The sequence below is a fragment of the Neolamprologus multifasciatus genome, chromosome 23, assembly GCF_963576455.1.
Source record: "Neolamprologus multifasciatus chromosome 23, fNeoMul1.2, whole genome shotgun sequence".
NCBI classification, from domain to species: domain Eukaryota; kingdom Metazoa; phylum Chordata; class Actinopteri; order Cichliformes; family Cichlidae; genus Neolamprologus; species Neolamprologus multifasciatus.
Window position 1 is genome coordinate 14,137,255 of NC_140460.1, and position 26,986 is coordinate 14,164,240.

Sequence of the window (26,986 nt, forward strand, 5' to 3'; positions counted from 1 at the left end):
AGATCAGTGAAATGAATATGAAAACAATGAAAATCAATTGAGCTTTATGTTAAGATTTATTTGTAAGAATGTCAGAATTGGTTTCTCTCAGATCATAGATCACTCGGAGGCTTTGTTGCACATATTTACCAGAAAAATCTCTCTTAACAAAGAACTGAACAAAAACACTTTTAGCACTCTTTTTTAACAGGGCTGGGTATCGTCTGAAACTTGATGATATTGACAATTATTTGACCGAGTTTCAATACTGTTACCACAGTACCTAAATATTCTACTCTTAAAAGCATATATATTTTTTATAAACAGTAAAAAAACAAAAACAAAATTATAATTCAGACAAAGAAATTTACGATGAAACATTAAGTAAACAAGACTTCTGACAATTAGGTTTAAGATATCTGTGCCAACTTTACTTCATAACTGATGATGGAAATGTTTAGTTCATTAATTAGTTTGATAGCCAGCCCCGATGTTATCTAAAAATATGACACAAGTGACTACTCAAAATCAAAAATCTCTGCCTCCTTCTCTTTCCAAAAAGCAAAACTACGGTCAATATATTTACAAATTTCTGCATTACTAAAACTGGAAATGTCAGTTCCAGTGTAGAGTGTCCCCTCATCTGGCGTAGGCGTCTGCACAATAACTTTAGGGACCTGTCTAACCTCTGGGAGGCTGTGTTTTACTGTTTCTGTAGAGCATTCAGGCTGACTCAAGGTATTCCCAAAGAACTTTACTTTAATGTCCTCGAAGCCGTCCTTCCACTCACGGTTCCCAGCCTCAATGTCCTGAATGACGGCCTTATGAAAGTCCCTGACCATCTCCCAGGGGAAGCTCCCCACATGGTCGAATACCTCGAAGCACAGAAGATGCCTTATTTTCCGTTCATCGACTGGCAGGTCCAGCTCCAAGATGTGAAAGTAGCCCAGCATGAAGAGATCTAGGGTCAGGTTGTCATACTCTACAGGAACACCATCCAGACGGGGTAAGAACTGCTCTGGTGAGTAGAGGGCTTTCTGCCTGTGGAGCCTGTTGATAACACTGCAGGTTACACAACAATGTATCTGTCATTCACCAAGCATGAACAAGGAGATACGATATGTCCATAGTTTACCAAGCCCAAAATTATGTAATTATGTAGCATTAATATAAATGTATTTTCTGAGTACTGGTACAAACTTATAGACACGTATTGACATAATTTGCTTAGTGATTAATAAGGTATTCTAATTCTGATTTACTGTCCTATAAATAAAAAAAAGGCAGAATCCAAGCCTGATATTTGGTATTTATGTTGAAAACTATTTTTTATTTGGTTTCAGGCTTAAATTTAGTTTAAGTCGAGACAGGGGAAGGGATGGGAACCTAAGCCCCAGATCACCCTCTCCCCAGCTACCTTCTCCAGCTTATCCAGGCAATCAGTGAGACATTTCCAGGTCAGGGAGAATCACTCCAAAATTGTGTCAAAGGGCATCCCTAGCAAAGTCCAACACCTAACAGAAATGAGTCAGACTTATTGCCAGCAATGGGGCCATACATCTGAAGAACCCTGAAAAGGGAAGAACCTCCAAGGGATATGTTTGACCGCCTTCTCCAAGCTCAGTTGGGAAAACCCCAATGTATCAGACTCCTTTCCCATCAGAGAGGTGACAATCCATGTTCCAAGAGCTAGTTTCAACAGACAGAATCAAACAGCCAGGAACAGACCACCAGGGCCACCGCTAGGGCCTCCACCAGGGCCTCTGCCCTTGAATGCCACTCAAAACACATTGCACCCAACCCCTATGGTATCTCTTGCAGCTGGTGAGCCCACAAGAAGGCTGGCCCACTTTGCCTCTTTGGCCCCTTGGGCTAATGCCTGGCCATTTGGTGTTCTCTCTCGAGCTTCGTTCCCAGGCCTGCCCAAGACAGAATTACCCTCCCACACACCCATTATACTTTGCTATATAACGTATAATAGGGTTATAATGAACCCCTCTGTGATTCTAGTTGCTAAAATAGCTTGGTTGCTTGAGGATTATCTTTTATACAGTATAAAGCTTCTTACAGTTGATCCCTTATTTACAAGGGGTCACCACAGATAATTTGAGTTGGCAAATCTTGACGATGCAACCCGCAACCCGCAACCCTAAAGGTATTTGTGTTTCCTCCTGATTTCAAACCAGTGACCTTTCGCATGTTGGGTAAATATATAAACGTCTACTATGGAGGAACAGCATATATGCATTAAAAGAAAACAGATATTGTTCTTAACTCCATGATTCTGATGTGAGGTGTCCTAAAAATTACAATATGATCTGACACACAAGCATCCACGCAAATCTCTGATTTAAGTTACTTAAAGATGTGAACAGTTTCAGTTTTTAATAGGAAGGAAAAGTCACCCCATCCTACCTTCTTATCTGCCTTGAAGGGACGCTGGAAATCATATTTCTCCAGTTTCCCAGCATCTTGTTGACAGCACTTCTTTGCTTGAAGAAGTGTCCCAGGGAACTGTTCATCATCTTTGATTGAGCACTCTCGATGCTACTCCTACGACCAGATCTGTCACCCATGTCTGGGTTTCCTCCACTTATCTTCCTCTCTGCTGCATCCTTGCTCTTCACTGCCACTGTGTAAGCAGATTTCTTCCAGTGGCCTAAAAACAGAACAACTATCCTCTCCTTTCTAAGACTAATGGTCTCTTGAACATCAGGAACATTTGTATCATAGTCAATACCAGAGTCACTGTTTTGATCTATTTCTGCAACTGGATTCAGCCCTTTAGCCTGCTTTCCTGACTCTGGGGCCTCAAACTGTGTGGAAGAGGTTAACATGTGAGCTTCTGAAGGTTCAGCTAACAACGACAAGTTCTGCGTTTCAAAATTTGACTTCAGAGTCCTCACAGACACTCCAAACTGATGGATTTCATCCTCGATCATCTCCCTGCGTCCCCTAGTGGAGTTCTTTCTGTCTGACGTCTGAGAAAACACTGTGATAAGCTCTGTATTGGGCATCTTGCAGTAGGGCTGGTCTGTCAGGTTGGTCATGAGTAGAGACATGCTCTTTACGATCCCCGAGATACGGCCGCACCACACAGGTAAGGAAACTTTATTTGTGAAGTTCCCAAACTGCGTGTTGACGGTGATGTTCACTATGGGGGCCGGCAGGATGTGCCTGAGCTCCTCAGCTAGACGAGCCAACTCCAACTCGTAGCCTTCACAGTTCTTCTGCATGGAGACGTTGGCAATCTGCTGCTCCAGATAGATGAGATCACCCTCAGTCAGCAGCTCACCAGAGGGCCCCAGGATGGCATTGTGGGCTTGGGAGTACCTCCAGCTGACTTTGGCAAATCTGTTCCCGTTTTCCTGTAAAAGAAGAGGCAAACACCAGATAAACACGCAGGATGTAATTTTTACATTTTTTAAACATTTCAGAGGGTTTTGGCATGCAAGAAAAAGAGTAATGATACATTAAAACTGCAACACAGACCTCATCCAAACCTCAGAAATATGACTTGACTCACAATGTGCTGTGTTCAGTGATTTGTTATGAGCAATTAAAAGTAAATGGGGACTGAATTTCCAAGTGTTTTTCAGATTTTCAGTAATGCAGATTTAGAGAAGCAACACAAAGAAAGAGCTGCAATTTTTGCTTTTCTCAATATGTTTAGACTGTAACCATTTGTTTAGGGGAGGTTTTGTTTAAATTAGGCTTTACCTCAAATAGCAGACCTTACTACGGTTGATTATTATGGATTATTGTGGTGGTCATTTCTTGTCTAAAACCCGTTTTGTCTTTAATGCGAGAAAATAAAGCTTTCTCCACCCAGAAGTGGAGATAGCTTCTTTTGCTCAGCCAGCAGGCGAAAATTCAAAGTTGTCTGTCGATGAAGTTATTAATTTTATGTGCTCCATCTTTTCCAAGAAACATTCCAAATATTTTCCCAAATATTTGTTAATTTTTAAATGACTATTCCAAGAAACCAGAAAGGCCTTTGCCTTTGGGATTTAAATGTAAAAGAAATGGGGAAAGTGTGTGCACGAGTACCTACAAGTGTAACCCAACGGTTGGGTTACTTCCTGTTACAGAAGCTGAAACATTAAACACAGCTTATACCAACCTATAACACAAAGGATTTTATAAAGAATCTAATACGTAAAGATCCACGCAACATAATGACTGTTTTGCATGCAGTTGCACTCTGTATAATCTAAAAGGGCTTAGAAGTACCATTAGAAATTTATACAAGCAAAAACTGACACTTTTTAAATACAGGACATACACTAAAGTGTTATCGACTAACTGTTTGATAAATTTTAAAAGGTTGGATTGGGGCTACAGTCTTTTGTTTCTACTTAAAAGCCAACAATTAAATGGCAACCATGCTCATTTCCCTTTTCTCTGGAACTGCTAGTCTAAAAAGTCACATCAATCTTGGTTTACTCCCGAAATTCTCTGATTTAGTCCTACATGAAAAGCACCTTGAAGATCCAATTTGTACGCAATGACTTCTTGATTGAAAGTACTAAATTGGGCCCTAATTCATCTCTCAGACAACATTACCTTTCTCCTCTGATCCTCCTCATCCAGCAGCCTGGCCTGCAGCTGTCTCACCATGACTTGCCTCTTCCATTCTGCTATGGGACGGCCTCTCTCATCATGGGTGGGCACCAGATAATCAATGTCTGACAGGTTGGCCTCCTCAGTAGGTAGGACCACCATCTTATTCTTCAGAGATACATGAAGCGGCAGAGTTCAATTCAATTCAATTCAATTTTATTTATATAGCGCCAAATCACAACAAAAGTCGCCTCAAGGCGCTTCATAGATACAGAGAAAAACCCAACAATCATATGACCCCCTATGAGCAAGCACTTTGGCGACAGTGGGAAGGAAAAACTCCCTTTTAACAGGAAGAAACCTCCGGCAGAACCAGGCTCAGGGAGGGGCGGCCATCTGCTGCGACCGGTTGGGGTGAGAGAAGGAGACAGGATAAAAGACATGCTGTGGAAGAGAGACAGAAGTTAATAACAGATATGATTCAACACAGAGAGGTCTGTTAACACATAGTGAGCGAGAAAGGTGACTGGAAAGGAAAAACTCAATGCATCATGGGAATCCCCCGGCAGCCTACATCTATTGCAGCATAACTAAGGGAGGATTCAGGGTCACCTGGTCCAGCCCTAACTATATGCTTTAGCAAAAAGGAAAGTTTTAAGCCTAATCTTAAAAGTAGAGATAGTGTCTGTCTCCCGAATCCAAACTGGAAGCTGGTTCCACAGAAGAGGGGCCTGAAAACTGAAGGCTCTCCCTCCCATTCTACTTTTAAATATTCTAGGAACAACAAGTAGGCCTGCAGAGCGGGAGCGAAGTGCTCTAATAGGGTGATATGGTACTACAAGGTCATTAAGATAAGATGGGGCCTGATTATTTAAGACCTTGTATGTGAGGAGCAGGATTTTGAATTCAATTCTGGATTTAACAGGAAGCCAATGAAGGGAAGCCAAAACAGGAGAAATATGCTCTCTCTTTCTAGTCCCTGTCAGTACTCTTGCTGCAGCATTTTGGATTAGCTGAAGGCTTTTCAGTGAGTTTTTTGGACATCCTGATAATAATGAATTGCAGTAGTCCAGCCTGGAAGTAATAAATGCATGAACTAGTTTTTCAGCATCACTCTGAGACAGGATATTTCTAATTTTAGAGATGTTGCGCAAATGGAAGAACGCAGTCTTACATATTTGTTTAATATGTGCGTTGAAGGACATATCCTGGTCAAAAATGACTCCAAGGTTCCTCACAGTGTTACTGGAGGCCAAGGTAATGCCATCCAGAGTAAGAATCTGCTTAGATACCATATTTCTAAGCTTTTCAGCGCCGAGTACAATAACCTCAGTTTTATCTGAGTTAAGAAGCAGAAAGTTAGTGGCCATCCAAGTCTTTATGTCTTTAAGACATTCCTGCAGTTTAACTAATTGGTGTGTGTTATCTGGCTTCATGGACAGATAGAGCTGGGTGTCATCTGCATAGCAGTGAAAATGTATGCTATGTCTTCTAATGATGCTGCCTAGGGGAAGCATGTATAATGTAAACAGAATTGGTCCTAGAACTGAACCCTGTGGAACTCCATAATTAACCTCAGTGTGTGAAGAGGACTCTCCATTTACATGCACAAATTGGAGTCTATTAGATAGATATGATACAAACCACTGCAGTGCAATACCTGTAATACCTACAGCATGTTCTAATCGCTCTAACAGGATATTATGGTCAACAGTATCGAATGCTGCACTAAGGTCAAGAAGGACAAGCACAGAGATGAGTCCACTGTCAGAGGCCATAAGAAGATCATTTGTAACCTTCACTAAAGCTGTTTCTGTGCTGTGATGAACTCTGAAACCTGACTGAAACTCTTCAAATAAACCATTCCTCTGCAGATGATCTGTTAGCTGTTTGACAACTACTCTTTCAAGGATTTTTGATATGAAAGGAAGGTTGGAGATTGGCCTATAATTAGCTAAGACTGCTGGGTCTAGAGATGGCTTTTTGAGTAAAGGTTTAACTGCAGCCACCTTGAAGGCCTGTGGTACATAGCTGATTATTAGAGATAGGTTGATCATATATAAGATCGAAGAATTAATCAATGGCAGGACTTCTTTGAGCAGTTTTGTAGGAATGGGGTCTAAAAGACACGCTGATGGTTTGGAGGAAGTAATTATTGAAGTTAACTCAGAAAGATCGATTGGAGAAAAAGAGTCTAACTTAACATCAATGGTACTAAGAGTAGCTGTAGATAATATTACATCTGTGGGATGATTATTGGTAATTTTTTCTCTAATGATAAAAATTTTATTTGTGAAGAAGTTCATGAAGTCATCACTAGTTAACGTTAAAGGGATGTTTGGCTCAAAAGAGCTCTGACTTTTTGTCAGCCTGGCTACAGTGCTGAAGAGAAACCTGGGGTTGTTCTTATTTTCTTCAATCAGTGATGAGTAGTAAGCTGTTCTGGCTTTGCGGAGGGCTTTCTTATAAAGCAACAAACTATTTCTCCAGGCTAAATGATGATCCTCTAAATTTGTGACACGCCATTTCCTCTCCAGATTACGAGTCATCTGCTTTAGGGTACGTGTTTGAGAATTATACCATGGGGTCAGGTACTTCTGATTAGAGACCTTAGTTTTCACTGGAGCTACAGTATCCAGAGTCGTACGTAGTGAGGAGGTGAAATTATTAACAAGATAATCGACCTCTGTTGGGGTAGCGTTCAGATAGCTGCTCTGCTCTGTGTTGGTACAGGGCATTGACGATGATAACAGTGGCTGGATTATATTCTTAAACTTAGTTACAGCGCTTTCAGAAAGACATCTACTTTGATAAAGTCCACTCTCCACTGCTGCGTAATCAATTATTGTAAATGTAAATGTTATCAAGAAATGATCAGACAGGAGAGGGTTTTCAGGAAACACTGTTAAATGTTCTGTTAAGTTCTAGCTATCAGCTTTTTATCCAAAGAAAGGAAGTGAATCTGACGGCAGGATATTTAAAATAAGGAAGCCTAGAATACTTACCGCTTGTCCAGTGAAAACTCCTGATATTCCTGACTGTTTCAAAGATTTAATGGACTTCATGTCGCCAAGAAGTTTTCTTTCAGCCAGGAGGTTTGCATCAGGCAACATTGTCTTATCAGTACAGACAGTTCTCTCACTCCCAGCGGCATTGGGTTGCTTGAAACATCTAATAACTGCAGTACAAGTCATGAGCAGTCATTTTCCCAGTCATTTTAAAGCAGATTAATATTTGAAATGACTCACTGTTACCATGAAATTGTGCAATAAATTTTTGCCTTGCTTTGCAATAAGAGCAATTAAATAAGCTCCACAGATGTTTCTCTCACCAGATGTTGCGATTTCAACCTGCTCTATTCTATTGACGGCAGTCCTTTGAGGCTGGGCTGGTGTAGATGAACCAGAAGGTAAAGAAGGTGCAAGCAGGGACTGAGGGCATCTTGCTTGTGGAGACTCCTCATTCTCAGGCTGCTATTGTAAACAAATAAAAGGACTCACTGGCGTGCTCTAAGAAACCACAAAAAAACAGAAAGCATCATAAAAACTAAACTGCGATTACCTTTAAACTGTCCATGTGTGAGTTACTGCTGTGACTGTCTGTGCATGTGTCACTCAGGCTCCCGTAGTAGTCTTCCCTGCTGTGCGGCAACACCAGGGCTGGCTTTACTTTCACCTCCTCTGCTGGAGTGGGAACCTCAATGGGCTTATCTACACTGTAGGCCTGCAAACATTTAAAATATTTAGAATAAGACTTTACTGCACTGTACTGCACTATAATTATAATCACCTTGGAAAACATGGAAACAGAGTGTGACAAAAAGAGGTAAAAAGGATTAAAAAAAGGAAAAAAATGTGGAATATATTCAATAAAGAAGCATCTCCTATATTCAGTTTGAATAAATGATTTTTTTTAAAAATTATTCATAATTCAAAAAAGCAAAACAAACAAACAAACAAACAGAAATAAGACAACACACACCAAAAACAATCGAAAATTAACCGCTCCTCTTGGTCCAAACACAGCAATCTACAAACTTCAATATACAGGTTACTAAAAAAACAAAACACAAGTTCCTTCAACAAGGAAGCAGAATGATGCACAAACTTTACAAATACTTGTTTGTCCTTATACTTGCACTTACAGAACTGCAGCTTCCTTCAGCTGCTTTTGTACAATTATTTCATACTTGGAAGATATGTCACAAACCACAAAATGATTCTCATTTGCAAGATGTTTTATTTACATCTGATCCATCCATCCATTCGCTTCCGCTTATCCTTTTCAGGGTCGCGGAGGGCGCTGGAGCCTATCCCAGCTGTCATAAGGCGAGAGGCGGGGTACACCCTGGACAGCTTTTACCTTGCTTGCCAAGTTGAGGTCTATTGTGTTATGCTCTGAATTGGGGATTGTTATTCATGCCTTCATTTCATTGCAATTGGATTGCTAGGATTTGAAATGACCCATCGTTACCGTTACCTCCTGCAGTTCTGCAGTTTTAGCTGTTCACATGTCACACTATGGTTTGTATCATATCTATCTAATAGACTCCAATTTGTGCATGTAAATGGAGAGTCCTCTTCACACACTGAGGTTAATTATGGAGTTCCACAGGGTTCAGTGCTAGGACCAATTCTGTTTACATTATACATGCTTCCCCTAGGCAGCATCATTAGAAGACATAGCATACATTTTCACTGCTATGCAGATGACACCCAGCTCTATCTGTCCATGAAGCCAGAAAACACACACCAATTAGTTAAACTGCAGGAATGTCTTAAAGACATAACGACCTGGATGGCCACTAACTTTCTGCTTCTTAACTCAGATAAAACGGAGGTCATTGTACTCGGTGCTGAAAAGCTTAGAAATATGGTATCTAAGCAGATTCTTACTCTGGATGGCATTACCTTGGCCTCCAGTAACACTGTGAGGAACCTTGGAGTCATTTTTGACCAGGATATGTCCTTCAACGCACATATTAAACAAATATGTAAGACTGCGTTCTTCCATTTGCGCAACATCTCTAAAATTAGAAATATCCTGTCTCAGAGTGACGCTGAAAAACTAGTTCATGCATTTATTACTTCCAGGCTGGACTACTGCAATTCATTATTATCAGGATGTCCAAAAAACTCACTGAAAAGCCTTCAGCTAATCCAAAATGCTGCAGCAAGAGTACTGACAGGGACTAGAAAGAGAGAGCATATTTCTCCTGTTTTGGCTTCCCTTCATTGGCTTCCTGTTAAATCCAGAATTGAATTCAAAATCCTGCTCCTCACATACAAGGTCTTAAATAATCAGGCCCCATCTTATCTTAATGACCTTGTGGTACCATATCACCCTATTAGAGCACTTCGCTCTCGCTCTGCAGGCCTACTTGTTGTTCCTAGAGTATTTAAAAGTAGAATGGGAGGGAGAGCCTTCAGTTTTCAGGCCCCTCTTCTGTGGAACCAGCTTCCAGTTTGGATTCGGGAGACAGACACTATCTCTACTTTTAAGATTAGGCTTAAAACTTTCCTTTTTGCTAAAGCATATAGTTAGGGCTGGACCAGGTGACCCTGAATCCTCCCTTAGTTATGCTGCAATAGATGTAGGCTGCCGGGGGATTCCCATGATGCATTGAGTTTTTCCTTTCCAGTCACCTTTCTCGCTCTCTATGTATTAACAGACCTCTCTGTGTTGAATCATATCTGTTATTAACCTCTGTCTCTCTTCCACAGCATGTCTTTTATCCTGTCTTCCTTCTCTCACCCCAACCGGTCGCAGCAGATGGCCGCCCCTCCCTGAGCCAGGTTCTGCCGGAGGTTTCTTCCTGTTAAAAGGGAGTTTTTCCTTCCCACTGTCGCCAAAGTGCTTGCTCATAGGGGGTCATATGATTGTTGGGTTTTTCTCTGTATCTATGAAGCGCCTTGAGGCGACTTTTGTTGTGATTTGGCGCTATATAAATAAAATTGAATTGAATTGAATTGAATTGAATTGAATTGAATTGAATGGTTAATTCTGCAGCACTGGTTCTCCACTGACTTTAGGATTCATTTTAAGAGTCTGGTTATCAGATAACTGTTACATCCATACATCGCCAGCAGGTCCCTAGGATCAGGTGATTACGGCCTGCCAGCTAATAATTAAAGGAGACAGAGCTTTTGCAACAGTGCCCCTAGACTCTGAACCTCTCTCCGTCTGAGCCTGAGGACTCAGCTGTTTCTTTTAAAAACTTTTAAAACTTGCTTTTGGGTAACTTTTTTGCATTTTGTTGTGAAGCCTTTGTGATTTTTAGCTTGACAGTGCTATCAATGGAATTATACATTACCTACAGGTCAAATCAATCCTGAATATTACAACTTGCTGCCCTTAATATGCTCCAAATTTCTTTTCAGCTGAAGCACACTTTTTCATGATTTTAAAATCCCTAAATGTTTAATGCATGTTTTGACTCAGGAAAGCCTCCATTCCTTTGTGTGTGCAATGGTTTCCAGAACTGTCGTCATTTCAAACGGCTCACAGTTTCTGAATAATGAAAAAAAAGAAAAGAAAAAAGCACACTACGCTGCTTTTGGTTGTAATTTCCCATCAAAAGGCAACAAGTGAAGCAATATTGTTCAGCTTTACTGTCGATAAGAAGAGGGGAAATGAGCGGGAAACTTCCAAAAGAGCTGCAGCTGTGTTTTCGGCACTTCCCTCCTGATGTATTTGATTTACTTATTTATGGCTCATAAATGCTGCTGGTTACAAGCAATGACTAAAGCTAATCACCGTGACGATCATTTTCTCCCATGAGCCATGCAAACGCCCTTAGATATTGAGTGAAAATGATTTAAGAATTGTGAAAGACAGGAAAACATAGATGCTCTCTAGCTAAGCAATAAAGTATCAGCTCTGAAAATGACCCAAAAGTTCTGACCCTGATCACAGAGGAAGCACCAGTCAATCAGCGTCTCCAGCTAAGACCGATGTAGCTATTCGGCTGGATGCAGCTGTACGCTGGCCATTGTATTGAGCCTGTAATTATGAACCATGCTCACACATGTAAGCATGAAACTGACTTGAATAAAAAAAGGAGAGGAGGACTATATGCTGGTTATTGATGCTATCATGTGAAAATACAATTATTGGACACTGTAAAAATGAACATTTGATCCACCTGCTGACTTCTTTACAGCAAACATTTGTTTATGTACATTTTATTTACCTCTTCAGCTATGTTACTCTCAGGTTTAAACTAAAAAAGGTTGACTTTTGCAGCCATTTGACATCTGGCACTGCCCAGACTCCATGAATGACAACAGCGGCCTTTGATTGAAATTATTTTCCTACTTTTTAAAAAATTGAGATACATACGGAGTTTGATTAGTATTAATTTGAAATTACTGATGTTAATGTTAATAAAATAAGACACGTGCTCAGTCAGAGTTCTATTTTAAACACTCACATTTTTGTCTTAGAAAATGATGAGGATCAAAGAAGTGCTTACTGCATTATATCTTTCCTGTCATCTAAATCAGGTGGCAGTTTGGTGGCCGTGGCACGACGTCACAAGTGCTTTTCATGCAATGAGCCTGGTTTGTCTAGTAACGTGTGACCTCGTTATGGAGTCAGATTTCGTTTGAGCGAACACTACAGAAACAGATGAAAAGAGATCTCCATCAAGGAGGTTATGCGATTGGTTCAGATTGCCTGACTCAAAAAATTACACACAGAACTTTTGCATGAGAACTTTAATAGAAATGGAGCTTTGCCCAACTTAGAAGTAATTCACTTTTGGGGTTGATCTCGATCCAGGAATTTTCGCAAGGACTTTTTTAATATTGCGAAATGAGGCAAAATTGTACTTTCTGCATCATATCTTCACAAACACGTACCAACATACACATTTTAGTGTGGACTGTCCTCTACACTTAACCCTGTGTGTACACTGAGCCATTTTAATTGCACCTCACATTTGCTGTGCTCGTTTTCACAATAATTAGGAAGTCATTTTGCTTTATTGAATTTGTTGACCTATGTTACGTGGAGATGGCTCTCTGTGCCTGCTTGGGGTCTTTGTTTCTATTCTGGCTTCCTCCCACAGTCCAGAGACAGGCGTGTTCAGTCAGGTTGCTGATTCTAAACTGGCCGTAGGTATGAATGTAATGTATGGCTGCTTTTCCCAAAGTGACAGCTGGGATAGGATTCAGTGCCACACTGAACTGGACAAACTGTTAAAAAAAGACTTTATTTCATTTTGTTTTAGGTTCTTTTTTTTTTTTTATAATTTCTCAACTTTTAAGATAGATAAAGTATATCTTAAACTGAAAGAGGAAAAGCTGGGGGAAATGGCCTTGATGTTCACAACAAAATGACACCAACTGGATCCAGGGACTCGATTCATCCATAATGTGGAGGGAAGCTATGCAGTCTCAGACTGCTTTTGTTATTACTTCTGTGTGATAGTTGTGTGTAAAGTACCACTGTAGTCTTTAATCTTAATTTACAGGAGTACATCAAACCAACCACAGAGAGGACATAATTTCTTCTCTTTGTTAGTATAGTCAAATCTTACATTTACAACAGTTTCCACTCATCATTTGTAGATAGAAAATAATCTTTTCCCCTTTCAATTTGTTCTTAAATCATACACTATGTGGACAAAAGTACTGGGGACCTATGCTACATCACCTCCATTACCCTTGCAGGAGCTCTTTGTACACTGTTTTTATGCTGACATTAATGCCAGAGGAGGTTTGGAAGTCCGGAGCTCTGCAGTTATTGAGTCAGAAGAGCACTGGCAACTTTTACCCTCTATGTGCCTCAGCACAGTTACAGCACCATGCTTGAATTCAGTGAGCTCTTTTACAACGATCCAAATGTTTGTACAGGCAGATTGGATGGCTGTCATGCTTGATTTTATACACCTGTGGCAATGCGACTGAATTCAAAGATTAAGAGGCGTGGCTCAATGCCATTGGCATATTGTAATACATACCACTTTAAGAGGTAAATATGTCAAGTTTAGGCACAAACAGGAAATCCCAGACTACAGCAGGTTTTAGGAGCCTTTAAAGTAATAAAAATGTAGATTCAGGCAGTGTAATCAGTCACACGAGATGATTTCAATATGGGAGCAGGTTCCTGTGCCAGAAAGTGTCAAAAGGTGTCAGTTGTTTTAGGTTAAATATGGTTGTTGTTGTTTTTTTTGTTGTTGTTGTTTTTTTACAGGCTATCAAGGATATAAGTCTGCTAGGTTTTTAATTAGAATAAAAAAGGAAGTTTATGATTATGATGGACAAATGAGCACATGAAACATTTCACAGCCTGAAGACTCGCACCAAACCAAAGAAGAAAACAAGCACATGCACGGCTGAATAGGTGCAGCATTTCACACCGCTCAGGCAGGCTGTCGGATGTATGGAAGCATTTAGGTCCCCTTTAATGAACCTGCATTGTCCTAATGCACTCCATACAGAATACATATCAAATTCACCTCTCAGAGGACATTATTAGTAGCCAAAACCTCAAAGGCAGGCCTAATATGCTGCTGCACGCTGTTGTGCTTTACGTCCATGAGGTGGTCCGTGCCATTTCCTCTCACGCGGCACTTTGATGTCGAGCAACACGAAATATGCTGTGACACAGCTCGGGCGGAGGAATAATCTTCCCAGAAGTTGTGCAATCCATAAATAGATAAACAACAAGCGGGCTGGGAAATGGGAAGGGGGAGCCCGAATTCCTTTGTGACCTTTTTCGTAACAGTTTCAGTGGTCCTAAAAACTACGATGAACCCTGCATGTGTGTGTGTTTAATTAGATGCAGTGGCCAGAGAGCATTTGGTTTTCATCACTCCCCCATCACTACTGCCACGCATATTCAGATAGCCTAACCCTGCTTTTGGCCTGGATCTGCTCTCCTTTCTGTCGAAGACCACAAAGGCTCTGATCGCTACAGATTAGGAGCCAGGGAGTTAAGAAACAGCTACTCAATGCTGTCTCATTGTCAGACATGCAGCTCCAGTAATCTGCGGTCCCTGTGGGTCGAACCACGGGAGAGTTTAATTATTTCAGAAACACAGTTTGTGTTTAAGAAACATGTCTTGTAATTCTGCACTCTGGAATCAATCATTCAAACAACCTGCTTCCACGTGAAATATTCACAGTGATAAATTGCAACAGGGAATGTATACAGCGGCTGCACATTATACACAGACCACTATAGTGTAAATACATGTCCACTCACATGGCAATATACTCTCAGGTTTCCTCCATGGAGGTAAATGCTTGCGAGACTACCAACTGACAGATATGCTGTTTTTGGGAACATCTACAGCATTTTTTTTTTTTTTTTTTGCATCTGCTGCAGCTATAAAAGTAATAACTGAAAGTATTTGTCTACTTAGTGCTGAAATATTGTAACTACTATTGGACATGTCTGGAAACTGCAAGATTAAAGAAAACACATCCAATTTGTAAAAATCAACAATGACAAAATAAAGTAAGGTCATGAGCCTGGAGCGTTACTCATGCCTAACCGTAACAGGCTATAACTGATCAGAAAATAGGCGAAATGCTGCCAAAACATCTGCCAGTTCGGGCTTCTCAAACGGAACATACAAAACTTTCCATTCATTTCACAAAAGTAATTACTCAGCCTGTCCGCTCACTTTCTTCAGCTCAAAGAAAAATAAGGCGCGAGTATAAAAACAAGAAAGAGAGCTTATAATATGTTGAGGGACAATGCTCATTAATTAACGAGCACTTGGGTCCATCGTGTAAATGTGCCCAAATTTAACTACAGAGGCTTTTCAACTGTAGTTCCTGGCACAGAGCAACAAAGACAGAAGCACATAACATTAAAGATCACCACTCATACAGTTTACACGCACAAACAAAATCACATGAGCACAATAAAAAAAAAACTATTGCACTTTGACAAACAGACCAAACTGAAGCTCACCGACCTTGACCTTGAGCAGTTCCCTCGGCGCACACTTCGTGGTATGACTGACACCGACTTGTGCTGCCAGGTATTGGGGCGTGCTATCTTAAGATCACCGTCCACTTGTTTGACACCATCATCAGCGTCTCTTATCAGTGGCCAAGGGCCGCCAGCTAATAAACAATAAACTCTGATCGGAGAATGCTGTTAATAATTGAGGGACCGGATAGGATGGCCGGTAATGTCACTAATGCATTGACAAACCAGCGGTCATGCTGTTACACGCAGGGAGGTATCAGCGGAAGACTTGTCAAAGCACCTGGAGCAGAGACATGCACGTGGGTAATCAGGTGATTTTGTTTTTCCACCTGGGACGATTGAATAGAAGAGCTCATTCATCAATCAAGAACGCTCCCACCCGAAACCCTCAGACTCAGCCGACTTTCCTCTGTACAACAGCTTCATTATATTTCAAAGTATCACACGTGAACACAGATATGACTCCATTAGAAAATTATTTTGACTCAGAAGGAATCACAGCTAGAAGGTGAACATGGTATCAAAATGTAGGGAAAGAAATTCGACCTTTCATATGCTGTAACTTGGTCATCACAATACGACACCATATATAGAAGTTTACTCAAAAATGTATGTTTGAAGTTTGAAGAACATCCAGGATACCGATGCTTATTTCTGTTCCTTACATTACAGACATAAAACTGATGCAGTTTATAGAACTTCTAGTTGGAATTGGTTTTGCCTTTTTTCTACTTAATGTTGTGTTTTTCTTTCTCTCACTTTAAATTGGGTTCAAAGATACTACTTAGTTAAAACATAGACCTTCACATCAGTAACCAATCACACTGAAAGAAGTTGGGAGTGACGGACCAATCATATCGATCTCATTGTCAAAAAAGGGATATAACAAAACAACAATATTTTACACTCCGGCACTATGATGCTGTCCTCCTCTAAGGGGTATCAGGCCCTCCAAACTTTGAGAACCACTGCTCTGAAGGCGCCCGTGGACCCAAAACTAGCCAGCAAAATGTCCCATACATTATAGCGTATATGAAAGGGCACATAAAACTGAAAAATAAATTCAGGGTTCAAAATTTTTTTACAGTCTAAAACCAGATATATAATAGCAAAAGAAAGTCATGGTATACAGGATATAATGAGTGATACACTATATACTGACAAAAGGTATTGGGCCACACCTCTTTAGCCCATTGATGGATAAAATTAAGCAGCTGGTAATGTACTCTGGCTTTACAAATAAGAACCATAGCTCAACAAAATTCATTAAATTGTCTTTAAAGTTATTAGATTACATGTGTTTTATTTCTCAAAAGAAATGTAAAACTTTAGACGTGTGTCTTAAAAACCAAAGTGATGACTGATGAATGCTCTTTCCAAGGTTTCTAAAAATAACAAAAATCTCAAACACCAGTATCTTTGGCCTGATTGCTCTGTGTGTGTGCACGCGCGTGTGTGTGTGAAGTAAACCTCACACCGTACACTATTTATTTGATTGCAGCTGTTGCTGAGATGCGAGATGAGGGAAGAGTAGATGACAGCGCTGAACGAGTCTGACCTCGCTGTGAGTGATCCAAACATGGCAGCGTGTCCAGATCTGCAGCTCTCTCCGGTCACTGTCCCGCTACATTCAGGTCACTTCTCGGAAATGAGATTATCCGACTGACACTTAAGAACCGATGAAACCCGCGATCTACGTTACAAACGTGAAACACCTCCAGAAATGTAATTAAGGCACGTCTACCTGCACACCTTATCTCTGGCACAGCTGGATTTAAATCATTACATATTCTATCCTGTAAATGTTATAAAGATTTAAATCGAGTGACTGTTTGGTCGGTAGCCTGTCAGATGACCTTTTACTTCACACTGAGTCTCTGTTAGTGTATCCAATTCATAAAGTGCCAAGAAACACGATATACCATTCAGTCTGCTACCATCATTACACAGCATCCAGAGGTGACAATCATAGCACTTCCAACCAAGCCTCTTGGAAAAAACCATGACTGACAGTCAAATGTGTGTTTGATGCCAATGACATCCTGCTCTCCAGCTCCACAAAGGGATAGAGTTGCCAGCTCCAGGCATCAGAATGGTGAAAACGCTGAAACTTAAGCTTGTGGATCCCATAACGGGCTCAGCATTTTCACCCGTGGGCCCTCCACCTGAGCCGCTGGAGAGAAGTAACTGATAGGCCCTTAGTTGGCGGTGGCTCGGGCTGCGTCAGACGCCACAGCAGCCCTGCGCTAATTAGCTTCCCTTTGTTCATGGGAGGATTATTTCTTAAGAGGAGCTCGGCAGTCACGCCTCACTACTTCCCTATCATCATCCTCTTCATGTATGAGTGCTGCTCTTCTCCGCTGACTTATTCATGGATCCTATTGGCCGACAGCTTTGGTTACTCTGTGTGCGTCCCTGCGTAGCCTGCGTTATAGGCAGCAAGTGAGGAGTGGTGATGGAAAACAACTACAGCAGGCTGCAGGTGGACAGCTGTGAGGCTTTAACGTTCAACAAGTCTGCTGACAGAGTGGTCCCCACCTGTCCCAGAAGGTGATGCGACCATTCAAGGTTTACCAAAATGCAATGAATTTTTCTCCACTGAATTATCTGAAATCACATCAAACATCCTGAGTACAAACTTTTTTTCTGTTTCTCTAATTCACAGACATCAAATTAGTGGAGTTTACTCAAACTATGATAAGATCCTATCATACTGATGTTCAGAACTGGTTATAGAAGAAAGACGAGATCTCGGTTTCAGACAATTTTGAGACTTCCGAGTGGGTCTAAAATTGATTTGGATTTGGTTTAAGCAGCACTTCAAATGGATATCCTCTGTCCTTTCTTATTTGAGAACTTTCAGTCAGGTTTCAGAGCTCTCCACAGTACAGAAACAGCTTTAGTAAAGGTTATAAAGGATCTTCTTAAGCTTTCTTCCACAGCGTGTTTTTGTCCTGTCTTCCTCCCCTCACCCAAACCAGTCATAGCAGATGGCCACCCTGCTCTGAGCCTGGGTCTGCTCGAAATTTCTTCTTGTTAAAAGGGAGTTTTTTCCCTTCTCACTGTCACCAAAGCACTTGCTCCTAGGGGGTCATATAATTGTTTAGTTTTCTCTTTTTTCTTTCTATTATTATATATTTATATTATATATATATACCGTACAATATAAAGAACCTTGGGGCAAGTGTTGTTGTGATTTGGCACTGTATAAATAAAACTGAATTAAAATGAATTGTGAATTACAGAATGCAAATTAAAAGCTATGAAATTTCAGCCTACTCATGTGACGTTATGAGTCAGTAACTCAAATTGTTCTTGTCTTCATGACATATACCAAAGTTATTTGAAAAAAATCACCTGATTCTGTGCAGGTCAGGAGGAATGACTTACATCAAAGTATTCTGAGTTGATTAACCCTAATGCAGGTAAGTGCTTCCTGCAGTGACGTCTGACTTGAACAGGCAACACCAGCAAAAACAAGGTGTCAGTTCTAAAATCAATCGCATTAAGGAGTGCTGTGCATTCCACACGAACCAAAAGAGCTAGCCTGACAGACTCATCTGTGGAAAACAAAGAAAGAAGAATACGGCCCCCCCCCCCCCCCCCACCCCCCCCCCCCCCCCCCCCCCCCCCCCCCCCCCCCCCCCCCCCCCCCCCCCCCCCCCCCCCCCCCCCCCCCCCCCGCCACAGTACTCACGCCATCATCTCCTGTAATGCCCTAAAGCCTTCATCCTCCACTTTCTCAGACCTCTTGAACTGAGAGCAATGTAATCAGGTTGAGTGGAAGAGAACAGCTCAGGAGAATGATAGGCTTGACCTGAATGAAATACATGTTACAAATTAAGAAAATGATTCACTGAGCTTCCAAGATCTTCCAGATGTTTGACCGTACTCGAGCTTTGATTTTCATGCCAAGGCAAACAGCTGTGCCGCGACACAAAGAGAGGAAACAAACAAGGGAAAACGTGCAAAATAAAATATACTGCAGGTGACAAACATCTTACGTTTCTCTCCATGGCACGGAGATATCTGGCACATTCAGTGTGTCCGTTGTACTCTGCCAAATCTGCTGCTGTGAACCCATCAATATCTTGATCTGAGGGGTTGGCTTGATGGGCCAGCAGGATCTTACAGCACTGAGAGATCAAACGAGACAAGTTTTATTAATACAATTGAGTTTATTCAGGCAAAACACAAAACATAAGATATAAAAAATGTGGAAAAAGGTTAGCTCTGACCTTCAGCTCTCCATTCTCTGCAGCATCATGAAGTGGGGTCCCTCCCCAGTAATCTTTTATGACCTTTGAACCCATGTGTAGTAGCTTCTCCAAGATGCAATAGTGTCCCCTGCTGGCAGCAAAGTGCAAAGCAGTCGCTCCATCTATGTCCTGACAGGACAGGTTGATATCAGTGCAGGTCACCTGTTCAGAGTTCATTATATACGGATCAAAGAAGGCATCAAATGTAAAAAAACAGCTTCATAGATTTATGCTTCGTCACTGACCAGCCACCACGCCACAGTTTGGTGGCCCATGTGAGCAGCAGCATGCAGGCAGGTCATGCCATCATAGGCCCTCAGGTGCACATCAGCCCCGCAGTCCTTCACAAGGTACTCGACAACATGCAGGTGCCCTTCCTGGCAGGCCAGGTACAGCGGGGTAACACCGGTAGCTGTCTGGTGATTCACACACCTGTGCACAAACAGGTGATGGAAGTCAGCCAATAAAAAAATATATGAGCACAGGCAGATTTAAGAAGTTAAAAAGAGATATTCCACTACAGATCCAACACTTCAGGCCATGGAAATAACCAGTCTCTTTAAAAATATGCACCAAAGCCTTCTCTTGTTTGTTGGTATAGCAAATTTAACCACTGTCAGTGACTAAAACTAAGGACATATCCTTTTTATTTTTATTTTAATAGTTCATTTTTGTCTCTTTTATAAGTCTAGTTCCAATTTTTGTTCCGGTTAACAAATCATTTTGTTGTATCATATTAGTTAGAGTTACCACAGTTACTCAGATCCATTAATAAAATACCTGAAAAAACTTACAGTGCTTTTTCCACTAAAATATCAGACTTGTCCCGTTTCAGATTCTTTAAATGTGAGCGTTTGCTCATTAAACATACAAGTTAAATACAGTTTATGGCTTATAATTTCATCTGTTTTTATTTTTATTTGGTTTAAATTGTTCCTTTCTTTTCACTTCCGTTTCAGTTAGTTCAAAGATACATATAGGTTTGCTTATTTCATTTTAGTTGCTATTGTTAAAAATGTTTTGTTAGTAGTTAAGTTAGAAATTGTTATAATGTGTAAAGTTTTTGTAAAGAGAGAAATATCTGGTAATCATGACCAACATGGTCTGATGTGTTCTAACAGAGCAATATCTTAATGAAATATGAAAGCACAGATAATTGAAGTACGTTTTTAATTCTGGAAATGATTAAATAAATATTTAGTTGCTGAATGTGGGTAAAACATATTAAAAATAACACCAAAAATAATGAGCACACCATACGTGTATCTATGGATACACATCACACTGGACATCGATGTGGAAATTATGCAAAAATCTAATATGAGCAATAATGCTAAAATTATGTCACAGGGGAAATTTCTTCTTTAATTTAAACCTTTTTTGGTCCTCAAAGCAGCGTTTCCACTGGTGTGCACACGGCTCTTTAACAACTGCAGGCCGAACGTGATGGACAGCATGTAGCCATGTATTATTCACAGGTCACTGATGGTTACTTGTGATGCTCTAAACTCTGCCATGCATCATGCAAATTACAGTCAGACTCTATTGTAACAAGAGGATAAGGCAGGAAGAGCCACACGCGCCATTATCTGTGCCGCTGTCTCGGGTTCAGGAGATGGAAAAGTTTAATTGGAGGAAGAAGTGAGGGCTGGTGCTTATGTTTACTTACTTGTTCCTTTTGAAGAGCGCAACCCAATACCGTACATCCTTTAATCATCTCAGATCGCTTTAAATGTGACCTAATGCCAAAATCGAAAAAGTTATGGTCATTAAGAATCGCAGATGACTGAACTAACTTCTTCCTTTTGCATTAGAACCTGTTTCCCTGTGTTATCATGTGTAATTCTATTTTTGTTTGAAAAATTTGGTTTTATCAACCAAAGTGTCATTTAGAGAGGTAAAGACTTTTTTTTCTATACTTGACCTTTTGTCCTTTAGCATCTGTATGAAATCAGTATTTCAAGAACAGGGATAAAACTGTGCAGGTAAAGAGTGTCTGCTGACAATATCACGAGCTTGGTCAAAATCTCCTGAACTTCAAACAAACATCAAACTTGACCAGATGATGGCAGAAAAGTCACCAAAGCGTTTTGGACTGACCCACCAGCACCTTTGAGGATAATTCTGTGGGGATGCAGACAACAAATGTCGGTCTCATGGTGGCAGTAGAGGAAAAGTCAGACCAACAGCAGTTGCAGTCATAATCTGGGGACCACGAATTTCTGCACCAACTTTATTACGTTGAAGAGAAATAAAAGTGCAATAGTAGTAATAATAATACGTTTTATCCAGTAATTTGCTGTTACTTTGTTTTCTGGTGACACAGATATTTATTGATAAGAATTTTTTAAGGGTTTGGAAGTGAGTCAGTGTAAGATCAAGTGGGACATCACTCTTAAATAGGGGTTGGTTTTTGATTATCGATTTATCGATTTATATCGATTATAGCTTGGATAATGTGGTATCGATTCATTAAAATCCTGAATCGATTTTTTATTATAAATTTATTTTGCCTGAAACGCCAGAATCTCAGGTTACAACTCACAAAATTTCAACCACCACCAAACAGCTAAAACAGTAAATGAGAGCAGGTACACGGATTCTGCACAAAGACGTAAACACAAAGTGCGGACCCGCCAACGCATCAGAAGCAGTGAGATGTCGCCTTTCTCACCCGACGGCACGGACACGGTCGGCGGGACCGCGCTTTGTGTTTACGTCCTTTTTGCACTAGATTCTGAAGCTGCAGGTTTTTTCTCTCTCCAAACAATATTGACTGAACCAGCAGCAAAATTTCCCAGATTCAAATTAAATCGATTCGAATCAAATTGAATCGAATCGTGGATCGAATCAATTCGGGACCTTGTGAATCGGAATCGAAATCAGTGACGATACCCAGCCCTACTCCCAAGCACCAGTGCAAGGTAAGTTCCTACTAGAACTAATCTGCCATCTAGGGCTGCAGTGAAACAGTAAAAAATCACCTAAAATCACCTTTGTCTTTTCCCATTACCTTGGTCTTAACTGATAACATATCATGAGGTGAAAAAAAGATGCGAAGTTGAATTTATCTATAGAAAAGAGAACAGCAGTTCTCAGAGAACTATACTTACAGCAGACTGCTAAATAATGTGATTGTGGATGTTGCGGACATGCATCTGAAAGTACAACATCGTGAAGAAGTTAATTGTAGATTCTTTACCCACCATGTTCTTAAGGTGTCCTTCATGTGTTGTTTCATGCAGGTTAAATAAATGGGGATGGGCAGTGAAAAATATAACTTCACTGCCAAGGACAAAAAAAAAGAAACTTTACAAACTGAAATGAAATGTTTGACGGATTGAGATTAGTTGCTCTTAATGTCTACTAATACTTTTTCTTCTTAATGGAGGCATGATCCAAGCTAACGCCTGCCTTTTTTAGGCTCTGTTCCCAAGTGCTGTTAGAACTCCTTATGGGTAGTTCTGTGCATAAAGAAAATCATTCATGCATTGCTGTGTAGTTGTGTAGTTGTGTAGTTAACAGTTGGTCAATGCTGGACAGTTTAAGCTCTAGTTGCAAAGGTAACCAACGCTGTCACATGTCAATCAGGGTTATCCTTTACTTCCACTGGAAGCTGCATCACTCAAAACTGAAAAACGTTTAACTTAAGACTCGCTCACTTTATGACTGTTGTTCCACGGTCTCTGGTCATCGTATAACTGCTAATCTCGTTTTATGTGGACGGTATGCTTATAGGTCTGTGGCGATCACTCAGTGGCAAAGAGAAGTAGTGTTTTCATTGCTTTAAAAGAGCAAAAGTTTCTAGATTTAATACCTGCCTGATAGAAGAATGAGTCTGAAACACCACTTTTTAAACTTGCACTTAATCAGTGCTTAAGAACGTCCAATAGCAGCGGCTCAGGTGGTAGATGAGATGTTTGGCCTTTATAAGCCAGCTGGTTTAATTCCCTGTTTTTTACAGATATTAATACAGAATTTTACATGATATTCCTTTGTTCTCAAGGTATACTATAGTTAATACAGATACTTTTATGCTTTGTTTGGGTCCGTCAGTTACTATAGTGCTATGGAAAATAAAGCAGATCAGAAGTATCATCAAAAATTATTCTAAAGTATAACATTTCTAACTTTTTAATTTTTAACATTTTAAGTTTCTTTCTAACAGCGTTACTTGAAGTTTCACAAACTTGCAACTCTTTGCAAATACTTCCAAAAACAAAATACTTACTATCCAAAAACAAATGGAAAAATGGAAACGCAAAGTCAGTTAATATCAATGTAGTAGGAGGGTCCAATTCAGCCCACTGGATGGCTTTGAAAAGTGTGGATGCAGATGATTATCGTTGTACAAACATCCTCAGGCAGGCAAACAGAGCCTGTAATATTAGGAAGCGAAATGAGGGCCGTGAACTCACCCAGGTGCTTCCTGAATGAGCAGTTTCATACAGGTAAGGTCCCCGTTGGCTGCGGCGTAGTGAGCAGGCACAGCTCCACAGTTTGTCTCCACTTTGGCCACACCACCAACAGAAAGCAGCCACTTAATGACCTCCACACAACTGAACCGAGCTGCGAGGTGAAGGGCCGTGGCACCGGCAGCATCTCTATCCTGGAAACATTCGCATAGATCTGATGTGGACAAAAACTGAAGACCTGCTCCTCTACAGGCTCATGGGAGGTAAATGTGCCAAGATTTATCATGAAGTGCCTTGAGGCGACTTTTGTTGTGATTTGGCGCTATATAAATAAAATTGAATTGAATTGAAATGAAATGATTTTTGATTATCATTTTAGCAACAGATTAAAAAAACGGAAGTAACATAAAACAAGTAAAGAGTAATTGTGTGTGCACAGGTTCTCAGTCATCCAGGTCATAGTAGCCTAAGTCTCTTACTTTCCAAGATCCTTAGACTGAACAGTAAACGCTTTCTGTTTTTTATACGAAAAGCTGCAGGAGAGATTCTTATCTAAGAGATTTCCAATAATCAGTAAGTAAAATAGAAGCTTAAAAATCCGATCTTGCACATTCAGTTTTGAAAAACAATGTAAATAAACTTTACTCTGCTTCTACTCTGTTATACTTCCTGCAACCATCTGGGCATAATTACAGGACATGTGATACATTACCATAATGGATGTCAGCTAAGTCAAAATCATATGATGTAATCAGTCAGTAATACATCAGAATAGGTTTAAGCTTTTAGAGAATTTTTTAACTACTTTAACTACTGTAATTAATTTCTTTCCCTATGCTTTTACTGTTATTACTTTATTTCCTTTATTTTTCAACCCTCAAGGAACAAAATGATTTTAATGGCTAAAATGACCAAGTGGAGTCATTAAGAGTATGTTTTTAATGTGTGTTTATTATTCCTATTCTGCTTCTTTTGCATATAACGAATATTCTAAAGTCTTCTAATTCCATTAATTATAGTTTTCAGTTATTGCTTCTTTATTTAAAACAAATCAGACTATCCTTGTATGTTACGTCTTCTAAAATACAATTAACCAAAGTTTAGATGAATTGATGACTGTGTAATACTTTAATAAAAAACAACTAACAATTAAATCATCATAGTCAGTTCTTTTTCATCCTTTGTTACTTTCGTGTTTCTGTTTTAAACAAAATCTGAAATTTGGAATAGTGGAATACTGAAAACATTTAGCTTACTGAAATACTTGAAAAACTGAACTCTCAAACTGACAGGCCTAATTTTGGAAGGCCAAGCTAAACCAACCAAACTAAAAGCTTCATTTTAATCTTTAATGAATAAGATGATGATGTATTTCTCACATTTTGCAATCGCCTTTTACAGAATTTAACTAAACCTTTCACCACCAGGGGGCAGATTTTGTCTTTCCAATGGCTGTTATTATTATTTTTTATCAGTTTCTGCATCTTGCTGCTATTCTTTCAACTTCTGACACTTCTTTTAGCCTTACTCTTAATTTATCAGGAGGTTTCCTTTCCTTTCCTTTGCAGGAAGTGACTTAGTGACTTACCTACTAAAATAAAGGTTCAAATGACATACTTTCACTATCTTGTGGTAAAAATTGGTATTACACACTAGTACAGTCCGACCCTTATTCCACTTCAGCTGATATCTCTTTAAATTATGTTTTAATCATTTACTATATATTAATTTGTTAATTTATCATAACCCTGTAATGCCAAGTGAGTTTTTGAGAACTCTACATCATCACTGTGATTTTCCCCCAAAAAACTTTTAATAAATGTAATTTATCAAAAGGTTCAATAAACACTGCAGTTTAAAAAAAGAAGAAGAATTTTCTAACAATTACTTCTTGGTTTAGGCTTTACAGGTGTAACTACCTGTGAAAGGAATACATTAATAAATGTACTCAAGCCAGTGGAAGTCAAGTTAATTCCTTAAGCTCTCAGGATGGGTTTCGCTCTCTAACTTTTTGTGCCAAGATTCCTATGAGTGGATATATTTACCTCAATGTTGCAGCCTCCTTCTTGCACAAGCCACTGCAGCTCCCGGATGTTGCCAGTAGCTGCAGCATCATGTGCTGGTGTGGCCCTGTTCAAGGCCCGGGGATCAGCACCCAGCCCAAGCTCGCTCACTAGGAACTGCAGGCAGTCCAGGCGTCCACACCTGGCTGCGTGGTGCACTGGGCCAGCACCCTGAGCATCAGTGATGCCTGGAGAGAGGTGACCAGAAGAGGCGAGCTCCTTCAGGGCTGCAAGATCTCCCGCTCGAGCTGCCTGGATGGTCCGATGAAGCACCATGCCTCGCTGCTATCAGTGGGTTATGGCACAGGCTGAACAAGCTCCCTAGAGCTCTTTCCCTTCCAGTAAAACACCATCTCACACGCACAAAGTCCCACACAATAACAAAAAACCCCTCGTGTACTTGTTGGCTCCTCCTGAGCCGGGAAAACGACACTCGAGCGGGAGCCAGCTGGCCAGCATAGCTGTTGGGGAGAGAGGAGGGGGTCAGAGCCGGTGAGAAAGAAAGGTAATGAAAGACGGGTGGAGGCGCAGCACTCGTGGCCTCCTGCTCTCTCTTTGTGTGGCAGTGACCATATGCTGGCACATGCACACACACTTCACTGGAGATGGGGGAGCTGAGGCAGCACGGAAACTTAAGTAATGGGAGAAGTCCGAGCCAAGGCATGGTGGATTACAATGAGAGTCATTTTTTACAACTATTTTAAAAATTAATCAGAGAGAAGGGCGACTAAGCAGCTGGTACATGTAGAATATTACA

General features: G+C 40.4%; 1 protein-coding gene across 1 annotated transcript; it reads right to left on the bottom strand.

Annotated features, from left to right (window-relative positions):
• Positions 1-12: 12 nt before the first annotated feature.
• Positions 13-26,877, bottom strand: espnla (espin like a). Its single transcript, XM_085150297.1, has 11 exons — positions 26,212-26,877; positions 24,170-24,360; positions 19,997-20,183; positions 19,731-19,913; positions 19,497-19,628; positions 8,104-8,265; positions 7,874-8,015; positions 7,548-7,720; positions 4,546-4,710; positions 2,395-3,347; positions 13-1,029 (listed from the first exon to the last, which is right to left on the bottom strand). Exons 1-11 carry the CDS (start codon positions 26,503-26,505, stop codon positions 498-500), a joined length of 3,114 nt encoding a protein of 1,037 aa, XP_085006423.1. The 5' UTR covers positions 26,506-26,877; the 3' UTR covers positions 13-497.
• Between the last annotated feature and the right edge of the window lie 109 nt (positions 26,878-26,986).